The sequence below is a fragment of the Pteronotus mesoamericanus genome, unplaced genomic scaffold, assembly GCF_021234165.1.
Source record: "Pteronotus mesoamericanus isolate MK-2021 breed Mesoamerican mustached bat unplaced genomic scaffold, CSHL_Meso_final scaffold_174, whole genome shotgun sequence".
Taxonomy (NCBI): Eukaryota; Metazoa; Chordata; class Mammalia; order Chiroptera; family Mormoopidae; genus Pteronotus; species Pteronotus mesoamericanus.
Window position 1 is genome coordinate 33,169,391 of NW_026555309.1, and position 12,695 is coordinate 33,182,085.

The following is a 12,695-nucleotide window of genomic DNA, read 5'->3' on the forward strand; positions in this document are numbered from 1 at the left end:
CCTGTATAATTTTTCTTATAAAATGTCTTTTCAAAGAGGGTGTCCTCAAAGGAGTTGGGCATAATTATCCCAGACGCAACAGCAAAGTTGAGGTACAGGGGAATGATTTTATTTTTTTAATCCAACAAGCAATGTCCTCTTTGGAGCAGTAAAAGGGCTCTCCTTCTCATGAGAGATGACCAGTGTTCACAGCAGTCAGGTTCTGAAAGTGGATGCCAGGTGGAAGAGGGATTTGGTTGGCTAAATAAAGCAAGTACCTTCTTCACTCCTTCCTCGAAGACGGAGGTTTTGACAGTGGCTGCGCTGAATCTGCCTTGTAAATTCTCAAAGCCTCGTGTATTTTGAGATACGCTGTTGTACGTCAGCCATGATCTGACAGGTGTTTCAAGGCTTTTCTCCAGCAGAAAGGAAGTTTGTATTTACCTCAAGCTCTTATATTTTTATTTTATTGTGTCTTGCTCCTACTTCTGTCAAAAGTGTGGAATTGGGGATTTGAGAATCAGTGGGGCTTGGAATGAGTGGTTAAATGAACTTTGCCATTTGGCCAATAGCATCCCCCATCCAAACATTGCTGGGGTTGTTTTTTTTTTTCTTTTTCCGACCCCGCCCCCCCTTCTCTTTCTTCTTTCTCAGTTCCTGCCTTTCTCCCTCCCCCTCTCTCAACATTTTCAAAGAGTGTCCTAAACGGTGACAAACTTGCATGTGCTTCCCTTATGACTAAACCCCTGGGCCTTTTGCCAACACCCTACATATGGCCCCAAACTTCAGGCACCCCTTTAGGAGAGCTCCTCATTTACAGCCCTGCTTGGCTGCCAGGGAGAAAAGTGTGGTGGGGAGTGGCGGTGTCTTAGTCCTGGGGGAAGGCAAAGCAGCTTCCAGGAGGAAACGGGCGTTTCCTTCCCACGCGCTGCTCAAGCGAGCCCTGGGTCCTGGCCTGGGGACTCCACCCAGCCCCTCCCCTCGTTCTGGGACAAGCCAGTCGCCACACACAGGCACTCGCAGGCCCTGGTGCCGCGCCCTAAGGAGAGCAGCACCCACAGCCAATTGCCATGGCAACTCCGGGGTTCATTCCATTCCCCACCCAGCCGACCCCCCCTCCTCCCAGCGCTGCAGCCAACCGGCTTGTGCGCGTCCCTGGAGCGCACTATAAAACCTGCGCCGGTGGCGCAGGGTAAGGGAGGCGATCTCCGGACCTGGAGGGAGGCGAGCTGAGCCAATCCACAGCGTACAAAGTCCCATTTTGTAAAAGCGGGAGGAAAAAGCCTCAGCATGCTGAGTGGGCCAAGCATGAGTCTCGATCTGTCCAAGCAGTGCCTTTGCCTGGCTTTCCTGCTTATCCATCTCCTGGGACAGGTAAGTGGCGCGCCTCTTAGGTGCCCCTAGTCACTTTGCCTTCCTGGGCAGCCCCAGCTGGGTCCCCGGGTCGCTCCACCTTCGACTGATCCCGCTGAGAGTTTTTTGCTTCTTGTCTCTCCCACCCCCAGGTCGCTGCCACTCAGCGTTGCCCCAACCCATGCCCAACCCGGTGCCCGCAGACGCCGCCGACCTGCGCCCCTGGGGTGAGAGCGGTATTGGACGACTGCTCGTGTTGTCTGGTGTGTGCCCGCCAGCGCGGCGACAGCTGCTCGGAGATGGAGCCGTGTGAGGAGAGCCGCGGACTCTTCTGCGACCGCAGAGCGGACCCCAGCGCCCAAACTGGAATCTGCATGGGTAACTCTGCCCGCTCCGGCCACTGGACCTCTCTCTTGCGGCTGGCTGGAGCTGTCCCCTCTTTCCTCTCCTCTTCCCCCTTCCCAGATGGTGATGTGCAAGTAATAACAATAATGAGGCTGCAGTAGGTGATGTTTATGGAGCGCTTACTGCGTGCCAGGCATGGTGGGGGAGGGCGACTGGGGTTTGGGGAGCGCCCGAAACCAGAGGTGAGAAGCATTCAATCACTTGCCTCCGTAGAGAAGACTCTAGATAGATGAGGAGCAGAGCAGAGCTAAGGGCCAATGAAGTCATTTCCTTCGGACATTTCCAGGGGGGCGCTTGGGGGTGATGGAAGTTTGGGCTTACTCACTGGCTCGCAGCTCCCCCGACTGCAGCCCAACAGGTTTGTTTTCACACCTCTAATCGTCCTGCTTGAGCCAAAGCCTCCCCTAGTCTCCTGGGACGACTATGTAACCCCTGTCTAGGCTGTGAATAAAATAAAGTGCAGGCAACCAGCCAGGGCAGGCTGGTGAAACTTAATTAATTGGGCATCAGTTTTCCACGTGGTGCACCATTCAGTTGGAGGTTGGCCCTGCGTCCCTGGATTAGAGGCTTGGAATAGCCTTTTACTTTCTTCTCTGAGGTAGTAATGATTTTGGGGGTTGGAATGCCAAAGACTTCTAACTCTCTGCCTAATTTGACCAGTTAACCTATTTGGAGAACATTAAGTGCTTTTTTTTTTTTTTTTTTTAATTATAAAATGCTGGATTAGGAGAATCTAAGGAGTCTCTCGCAAAATAACTTTATCCTAGGATACATGGCTATGGGATTGGGAGGGTTATTTCCCAGTTGTACACCTCTTTTCTCATTCATAAAATGAGTGGCAGGAATGGATGTCCTGGAGGTTCCTTCTTGCTCTGGGAGCCTCCATGAGGATCTCTGTCTGCTGAAGATGGCTAAGAACCCAGACTCTCTCTGCTAGAAAAAGAACAACTTGGGCTATGGAACATGTGCTGCAAATCTTAAGTAGCTTCCTCAAGGCATTATGTTTTTGCTTTTCTCTCCCATTCCCTCTCTGTCCTGCTTCCCCCACATTCTAGCAATAGAGGGAGATAACTGTGTGTTCGACGGGGTCATTTACCAAAGTGGAGAGACCTTCCAGCCCAGCTGCAAGTACCAGTGCACCTGCCAAGACGGGCAGATTGGCTGCGTGCCTCGCTGTGACGAGGACCTGCTACTACCCCAACCTGACTGCCCAGTTCCAAGAAAAGTTGAAGTGCCCGGGGAGTGCTGTGAAAAGTGGATCTGTGACGCAAATGACACGGAGGCATTAGGGGACCTGCATGCCCTTCCAGGTGAGAAACTCAGGATACCGGAAGCTGATCACAGAACAGGATACACATGGGCAGGAAGCAAGAGTGCTTTTTCGGATTCGCAATGAGAAACTGGCCTCCATTTCTGGCCATTCAGCTGTGAACTCGGATCGCCCGCTGAGACCCACACATCATGGGTTTGAATCCTAGCCAAGCGACACAAGTAGACACACAGATTCTTCTACAGGGAACCTGCCGAATCTAGTGCTTCTTCTCAGCAATGGGACTCATTTTGTCTTATTGCATGACTACTATTTATATTTCAGTCCACCCCACTTGACCTTTATTCACATTAGAAAGATAAAAGTAAAAAAAAAAAATCAGTCTTCCTTTCGTGGATTCTGTACCTGTGTGCTCTCAGGAGCAGCCTCCCTAAAGAATGCTACTCATCCTAGGACAGGTGTCAAGAGCAAGGTCACCTTTCCAGATGCTGTAGGAAAGGCCAAGTAACACTTTGGGATCTTTGTTTTGCTTTTTTTTTTTTCTTTTCATCTTGTAAACGAAATAGTTTTGGGGAGATGTAGGCCTCAAGAGCCAGTAGAGAATATTTTAGAAGCCAATAATCAGCCAGATTACATACATTGGCGGTACACAGAGCTTCACCAATTTCTCATTAGCCATGTGTTACAGAAAGGAAAACTGCCATGTAGAAGAGATGATGTGCCCCAAGTCATAATACGTTATGACATTAAGCATTGAGACAGAACTTTTTGTGATCAAAGTCCAAGTGTCTGCATCCCATAACCCAAACCACCAGTTCCAGCTCTCTAAGGCAAAGTGTTGCTTTCATCAGTATTTTGAGTCAGTTGGTTCTACTTACGCATCCAATTAAAATTTTATCATGATTCTTTTTCTGTGCAAAATCACATCTTGAAAACACTATAGTTTATGAAGTGATTGTTGGTGCTAAACAATTCTATATTCTTAAAATTCCTAAGCTTCTTAAAGACAGGTTATCCTAAGCTTCTTAAGGACAAGCTAAATGGTCACTCCACAAAGATTTCCTGAAGGCCTACAATGTGCCAGTCTTCGTGCAACCAGTTAGAGGTTTACAAATACAGAGATCCATTCTGTCGCCAAGGACACCTGAGTTTTAGGAGGTGCAGAATTGGCTGAGACCTTCTTTCTAATGATGATGGACCCCTTCCTTTGCTATCACCACATTTTACTCAGCCTAGTTGTCTTTCTTTGTATTTCCCATAGCCTACAGGACAGACGCCACTCTAGGAGTCGCAGTCTCTGACTCAGGTATCAACTGCATCGAACAGACCACAGAGTGGAGTGCCTGTTCCAAGAGCTGCGGCATGGGCTTCTCCACCCAGGTCACCAACAGGAATCCCCAGTGTGAGATGGTGAAGCGCACCCGGCTCTGCATGGTGCGGCCCTGTGAGCAAGAGCCCAGGCAACTGGCAGATAAGGTAGGTGCCTGGAGGAAGCCTCCCTTTACAAAGGAGGTGGCCTGGCCTCCTTGGGGCTGGGGCTTTGGCAAATCACTGCAACACTAGTTGAGTAGAGGTTGGCTCTGGCTGGGAGTTAACCCCAGACAAAAAGCAGAGAGGTTCTTGAAGTGAGTGAGATTACCTTCCTTTTTTTCTCTCTCTCTCTCTCTTGAATGTATTGAAATACCCCAAGCAACTCACAGAGGCTCAAAGGTAAAGAGGAAGGGGCCAGCCAGTTACCATAATGTTCCCAGTTGAGAAGAGAATGACAAATCTCATTCCATTCCTTGAAGAAGCTGGCTACTCAATTGCCAAGTGTAGTTGATTTTAGAGAGGTCATTTCTTTTTTTCTTCTTTTTAATTAAATTTATTAGGGTGACATTGGTTAATAAAAGTATATAGGTTCCAGGTGTACAATTCTATACTACATCATCTGTACATTGTGCTATGTGTTCACCACCCCAAGTTAAGTTGCTAGAGAGGTCATTTCTGACCTCAATCTGATTTACCCCTTAGGTTCAATCTGTAATGAGCAATGGGGTAGGAATTATATCTGCCTTACTCACCCCTCAATCCTCCACATCCTACCTGATCTATAGCGTGTACTTGATAAAATGTTGTTGAGGAAGAAATGAATGGCTGTCTGGGAATTATTTTCAATGTTTTAAAAAGCTCAGTGGGACTAGTATATTTGCCAGCATAAGGCTATATTTGCCAAATAAAACAGCACATTTCTTTCCTTTTTTGCTGGTATTCTATCAACTCAGTGTGTTAATGCTGAATGTGAGGCATGCAGATCAGAAGCTTAGACTGGTTCCTGCTGACATCACAGGCTTTATTACTAGAACCCTAGATAAAGGCAATGCCCCAAAATTAAACTATGATGTGGGCCTTTGTACAAACCTAAGGCCAAAATAAAATGGTCCCTAACAATGAAAGATTTACACATCTCGGCACTGAAACAGTATCATCTGATGCTGAAGAGTGTGACTCTGGCTTAAAATCCCAGCTTCCCACACAAACTGGCCATGGGGTCTTGGGCAACTTTCTTGACCTCTAAGCCTCAATTCCATCTCCCATGTTATAGGGTCATTTACAGTACCTACCTCAAAGGTGTCAAGGGGATGAAATAGAACAAATTGGCAAAGTAGTGGACATAGATTACTCTGTTAACATTAAGCATCATTACTTAAAATTTCTAACTATTGCTAAAATAAGAGTGTCTAGTATTTGCACTCATTATATAGATGCTAAGCTATATGACTTTTTGAGATCCATCTTAACTTTATGTTTTTTTCCCCAATTTAGAAAGAACTCCTAGATACACCTCATCCCTAAAAATATTTATGCCTCCCTACACTTAAGGAGATTCTGCCTCCCTCTCCGTCTCTCTGTTTCTCTCTGACTCTCTCACACACAAACACACACAAACGTGCACGTACACACACAAACGTGCACGTGCACACACACACACAAAGGGATGTTGTGGGCCTTGTACATTTTTGTGGGTGTTGGCAAGAATATACACTAAGTATTAAATACAAAAAAAAAGAAGAAACAAGAAGCCATTAAATATTGTCAAGGACACAGCAACTTCTTTGTTAAATCAGATGTTTCTATGTCATACCTGTAAAATTTTGCTTATTATTGTTTCTTTAACCAAAATTTATATTTTTCTTGCACCTAGTTTAACTGAGAGATTATATTTAAAATACTTATGTATGGTACATATACTTCATAAAGATTCTAGAAATTTAGTTGGAATCTAGGCAAATACTAGCATAATAATCATTACTTCCTTATCAAGAGAACCTTATATGTGAGACAGCGCTTGTTAAAGTGCGGTCCCCAGGCCAGCAGCATTGTCTAAGAACTTGTTAGAATGCAAATTATTGGGGCCTAGGTCAGACCTACCAAATCAGAAACTCTAGGTGCAAGACCCAACAATCTGTGTTTTAGCAAAACTTCCAGATGACTTTGATGCACGAAAAAGCTTGAGAGCCACTCATTTCAGAGAACTCCAGGTCTGCTCACCCCACAAGCTGCAGGCTATGCCTAGGAAGGTCAAGAGCAGTATAGAATCGTGGCACGTTGGCAGGTGAAGAAATCTAAATGGGAAATAAACTTATCACCAATTCTTTGCTGAACTATGGGTATTGGGGTTCCCCATAAACCATTACTAATGGAATAGTCAATATATTCTCCACTTACTTTGCCTTCATAGAAAATAACTGTAAATCTCACTGTTCTGGACTCCCATCAGGTTATATAGTGCAGTAGGAGACATGGGCATTGCATCAGACAACTTCAATTACTAGATGTGTTCTGACCACATTAGCCCTTTGAGATTTCATTTATTTATCCATAAAACTTCAGCAATTGTTTTCTACATTAGCAACTGTTCCTTGTGTGAGTGAATGCTATTGATAAGCTTATGTGAATTAACATTTGAAAAATATTCAAAACATGAGCAGGCTTGCAGTGAAGCCAGATCTCTTCTCTTTCTCTTTCTGACACCTAAAGAATGAATTTGGCTAAAAACAACACCAAACCCTGTTACAGTGGCTTGAAAATATAGCTTTCTTTATCATACATATGCTTTTACCCTCATCTTCACCACCAAATCAAAAGATAGGTGTGCATGATTAGACATGGTTTCCACATTCTAGGCAAGAAGGAAAATGAACACAGGGAGCAATAAAGATCTATGTGTGTCTGAAGGGCAAAAGATTTCCCAGAATCCCTTGGCTTAGGTATCATTGGCCAGAACTTTCTCATAGGGCCACCCAAGCTCCCAGATATTCTGGGGGAAGCTGACTATGTTACACAAACAAAATTAATGTCCTATTAGCACAGAAGAAAGAGCAATGGCCATTGGGCAGGCAACTAGCAAGTTATTCCATACCGCTAACATGGTGGCTGGGAAGAGCAGTAGACATCCATGCATCATTCCCTTTCTTCTTTCTTAGAAAGGAAAAAAGTGCCTCCGCACCACGAAGTCCCTCGAAGCCGTCCACCTGCAGTTCAAGAACTGTACAAGCCTGCACACCTACAAGCCCAGGTACTGTGGAGTCTGCAGCGACGGCCGCTGCTGCACCCCGCACAACACTAAGACCATCCAGGTGGAGTTCCAGTGCACCCCAGGGCAGATCATCAAGAAACCTGTGATGGTCATTGGGACCTGCACCTGTCACAACAACTGTCCTCACAACAACGAGGCTTTCCTCCAAGACTTAAAGCCGAACACCAGCAGAGGGAAAATGTAACCTGGGTCCCTGGAGAAAGCAGCACATCTACAGAGGCAAACCACAGCTACTGCGGGACCCATCATGCAAAGTATATGAGAAAACTGACGAGAATTGTGACTTCACCCCTAAGTGCTATGTATTTTGTGTGGGCATATGAGGTCAGTCATGGTAACTCTCTCTTTTTTTTTTAATGAAAAATATAATTAACTGTAAACTTGGAATCAAGGTAAGCTCAGGATAGTGCTTAGGGATGACTTACTGTTCTATAGTGTTTACTGCAGATGAAAATTTCTATAAATTTAAGAAATCAGATATAGGTTTTACTGTATAGATTGTATCACATTACACTTACCTTACTTTGTAACATATTAGTGCAATTTCAAGAAAATGTCACTGTAATGAAGGACTCAGTGAAGTCCAGGATCATAGTGATCATGTCATCATGCAAATATTTCGCCATAGATTGAGGTTTGACTTGAGAGGACTCTCTTGAGCTCTTTTGGAGGAGCTCAACTCGGAACTTTCAAGTCCAAGCTCCAAGGAAACACAGAGCTCTTCCACTTGAAATCCAGAGTCCATTCATTTTGTTGTTGTTGTTGTTGTTTAGTTGTACACTAGGAAAAGAACTGCACCCACAGTAATACAATGTCACAGTTAATTGAGTGGACTAGTGTCATAAACTTGCTTCACTTCAGACAAATTGACTCCTTTCCAGTAGAAAGAAGCCGAACAGAGCACTCCCCGTAACCAGAGATGACAATGACCAGACCCCACCAGCCCCGCTACGTCGGCAGGGGCTGCAGGGCGCCGGGCTCACTAGTGGTTGAACCCAGCAGAAGCAGAGCGTGTCAGCCGACAACCTCTCATCTCCCTGATGAGGAAACTGAGGCCCAAGGTACCCGAGTACAACCTTTGATGACTTTCAAATGTGTTTGTAGTGAAATTTTTCAAAAGAAGAACAAAACTGACCTAAGTGGAAAGGCATACTAATACAAATTTTATGGGAGTTTAGAATTTACTATAGACCTGCCCATAACTTATCCTTGGGCACTAATTATGCAAACTCACAAGATATGTGTGTATACATATGCATATCTAATTTATCAGGCTGTAAGACAGGCTGAAAACTTAAATGTATACATGCTCCTAATGTCACCATATGTGTTCAACTTTTCTCCTTTAAAGTATTTATAGAAATATAAATTATACATTTTTTAAATGTTCTTTTTACTTTCTCTACTTGTCAGACAACACTAAATAAACATGATCTTATCAATGCGTGACTTTGCTATTACTTTGTGCTTGTAAGTTGTTTATTGAAAATACAAATAGAAATAAAATTAAAATTTGCAAATTAAATCAGACACCAAGCACAGCATCCGCTGAAGGCAAAGTGGATATATTTAGGGGAACGTACAACTTCTTCTCAAGGGAAACGAAAGACAGCGCTTCCCAAGTTAGGGGATTTCTCCTCCAAGGCCTCAGATATTTTCCGCAGGGTTTACTCAAACCAACAACTCAAGCCCTGATATTTTTTCTTTCTTGGACAATCTGCTATCCACTTCTACATATTAAAAATTGAACTTCTTGTTGTTCAATTCCAAAACCAAACTCACCTCTCTGGCCTCCATATTCAGCTAAAGGGCTCTCCATTCTCCCAATTACCCAGCTTAAAACACCAGCATTATTTTGAGCAGCCTGCTCTTGCTCTGTGCCCTGACAAAGTGTATTTCCAGTGGCAACACAGAGCAGGGCAGTGAGCAGCATTAATGTAAACTCAGTCAGAGTCAATGTAAGCTTTAGGCTTTTTAGCTTTTGGCTCATGCTGGGGGGTCTATACTTATTCTTCCATAATTTTTAAAAAGTTTCACTCTTCCCAACCTCACTTCCCCTATTTGTTTCCTTCCCACCCATCTCTTTACCTAGCTTTTATTTGTCCTTGAAGATAGATTGGAAAGCCAACTGGACTTCAAGGGAAGTTATCAAAGGGAGCTAACATGCATCGCATACTTTGTGCTGAGAACTTGACCTTGATTATATCATTTATTTTTCACTGTAGCTTTACAAAGTAGATTCTCCTCCCCATATTAGAGTTGAGGAAACTTTTTAAATGTAAAAATAAATGGTTAGTAGGGTGGGAGGTATAAGGGGACTAAATGGTCCTGGAAAAAAATACAATAAGTTTTTTAAAATAAATAAAATTAAAAAATGGTGAAAAGAAAGTGGGGCATCTAGAACTCAGATCAAAGTACTTTGGCTTCGACATTAAGCTACCACATGGTTCCACACTCGAATATCTGCAAGACTGCCCCATATTGTCAGTAATGACAAAATGGGAACATTTAAAGGTCCAGCAATACAGATTGATTAAATAAATCCTACTACATCCATTATGATGAGAAGAACAAAGCAACGTTTAAAATGAAAATGTCAGAGAATATGTACCCTCCTCAAAAGGTAGTAAGTATGAAAAGTGTGATTTGGTTTTGTTCAAAAGTATCTATGAATATGAACAAAAAGAGAACTGCTACAAACTATGATTTGTGATCATGTCAAATTGGTCTTATTTTTTTCCCTTTTCTGTGATTTTTTTTTTTTTACTAACTTTTTATAATGGAGAATATACTACCTCTATAACCAGGAACAAAAAAAACCAGAATAAACTAAGACCAAATTCACAATTGCCTTCGCACGTGTGCCTTCGCACGGAGCTCACCTCATACCTCTATTCATGCTGAATTGGCGGCTCCTTCCAGCATCCAACACATTTATTAATTCATTCATCATTTTATTTATTCAAAAAACACTTACTGATGGCTCCTGTGTGTCTAGCATTGTTTAAGGTCCTGGGAATGCAGCCATGAAAAAAAAAACCCACAATAAAATAAATAAGTTACCTCTTCTCCCTGGAATCTACACTTTGTTGGCCAAGGCAGGCAAAAAAGCAATAAACAAAAAAGTCAAACAAGATAAATATCAAATAGCAATAAATAAACGCTAGAAAGATCACTAAAACAGGGCTATCTACTAGAGAATTTCTGGATTAACTAATTGAGCTCAAGGTGGTCAAGGAGGTTCTTTCTGAAGAAGAAACATTTCATCTTTGATCTGAAGGATGAAGATTAGGAGAAAGAATCTTCCAGGCAGAGGTAACAGCAAAAAAACAGTGTCAGGAATAAACCTGGAGTTTCCTTAAAGAAGATCTGTGTGCTAGAGCTGGAGGTAAGATGAGATGGAAGAGGGTTCAAACATGCAGGGCTCCCTGCTATATTGTACTTCACACACTAAGTTGCAGTTGATCCTTTAAATCCAAATGCACTAAGCGTCTTGAGACCAGCGTTTTGGCCTTCTTTGTACCTGTGCCAGCACCTGACACACAGTAGGATCTCACTGTATACCTGTTGAATGGATGAATAGATGAATAAGGAGAAGAATAAAGGGACTGTACCTTGACAAAAGATTGAATGAGCCTCGAAATGAATGTTATGCTTCTAAATTGTCATTTTCATTATCATCAGCACTATGATTTTCATTATAACTATCACTTATAGAACAATCCCTACTCCTTAACATAAACACATGTGTGCATGTATGTATTCCTGAAATTATTAAAGACATTTGAAAAAATGTGATCTGATCTACAAATATTTGCTACGATCAGAACATCCTAGAAAGACAGCATGGAGAGCAACATTTGCCAAGCAGAATTTAGGCTGCAGAGAGAGTACAGACTTGGGAGCTTTCAAGGCTGGGTTTGAATACCGGGCCTATCCTGTCCCAGCTGTGACACACTGAACAATTTACACTTAGTCTCTGAGCCTCAGTTTCCACATGTATAAGATGAGACCATAACAGTCATAGAGTGACCAACTGTCCTAGTTTGTTCTGGACTTAGAGGGTCCCTGGAACTCATAATTTCTGTTGTAAAATCAGGATAGTACCAGGCAAACTGGGACAAGTTGGTCACTTTAAGTATCGACCACATATTGCTGTAAGATAATATGCATTCATAAGCATTTGACTATGCTAGGTGCATAGTAGGCCTGCAAATGACAGCTATTGATATAATAGGAATCTAGGAGGGCCAAGCACCGCCCCCTTATTCTATGCATGTCATGCACAGAGGCAGACATTATTGACCTCATATTTATAGGAAAAGACGTCAAAACTCAAAAACTCTAATGACCTATTAAGGACACAGTAAATGAAGGAGCTGGGATTCAAACTCAGGGTCTGCCTGAGCTCAGAGCCAAGGTTCTTTCCTTTTTACAGAGCCATAGCGCTGAGGCCAAGTATATTTTCAGCAACCAAAACAATTCCAACCGTTTTCACTTTTGTGCTACTTTCCCAAACTATAAATGTTCTCTTTTAGAAACAGCATTGCAAAGTTATGAGATTGCTGAGATCATTCTGTGAATGTGAAATTTTGAAAGCACTTATGTAATTGTGCTTTCATGATAAGGCACACTTCATTGAAAATTATTTGGGGATTTTTCTTCTCTTTTACCAGACAAGGATTCTATTCGACAATGAGGCAAGGACATTTTTAACTATGCAAAGAAATAACATGTCACATATTGATCTGTGCTTGATGAGGTTATCAATAAAGCCCTTGATAGAGATTTGGAGCAGTAGGAGATTTTTGTGTTTCCTTGTAGGCAGGTACACATTGTCATGTTTCCAAACTGGTTGCACTCCAAAATGCTCGAAGTCCTACGTCAAGTCATCAAAGCAGCATATCTTTTCGGTTCTGTGCTGTGGAGCATAGTTTAAAGATTCATTATTGTTGAAAATATATTCATCTTAACCATACCACATCGTTCTTACAGGCAGAATGTGCTATGTTGTCTGGACCATGGGGAGATCACCAAATTCAATTACCGCTTCCATAACACTGCTGGCACTTGTGAACCCAGTAATGAAGAATCCTCTGCAGCCATCAG

The 12,695-nt window shown here is 42.9% G+C and overlaps 1 protein-coding gene across 1 annotated transcript; it reads left to right on the forward strand.

Moving 5' to 3' along the window:
* The first annotated feature begins 1,208 nt into the window (after positions 1 to 1,208).
* On the forward strand, positions 1,209 to 8,990 carry CCN3 (cellular communication network factor 3). Its single transcript, XM_054590081.1, has 5 exons — positions 1,209 to 1,353; positions 1,485 to 1,710; positions 2,793 to 3,047; positions 4,269 to 4,483; positions 7,474 to 8,990. The coding sequence occupies exons 1-5, from the start codon at positions 1,270 to 1,272 to the stop codon at positions 7,768 to 7,770; spliced, it is 1,077 nt and encodes a 358-aa protein (XP_054446056.1). The 5' UTR covers positions 1,209 to 1,269; the 3' UTR covers positions 7,771 to 8,990.
* Positions 8,991 to 12,695: the final 3,705 nt, after the last annotated feature.

Bases quoted from the DNA above. Each gene is read 5' to 3' on its own strand.
- CCN3 (XM_054590081.1), top strand. From the start codon at position 1,270: ATGCTGAGTGGGCCAAGCATGAGTCTCGATCTGTCCAAGCAGTGCCTT. The intron at 1,354-1,484 runs GTAAGTGGCGCG...TCCCACCCCCAG, and splicing joins TTATCCATCTCCTGGGACAG to GTCGCTGCCACTCAGCGTTG. The intron at 4,484-7,473 runs GTAGGTGCCTGG...CTTCTTTCTTAG, and splicing joins CCAGGCAACTGGCAGATAAG to AAAGGAAAAAAGTGCCTCCG.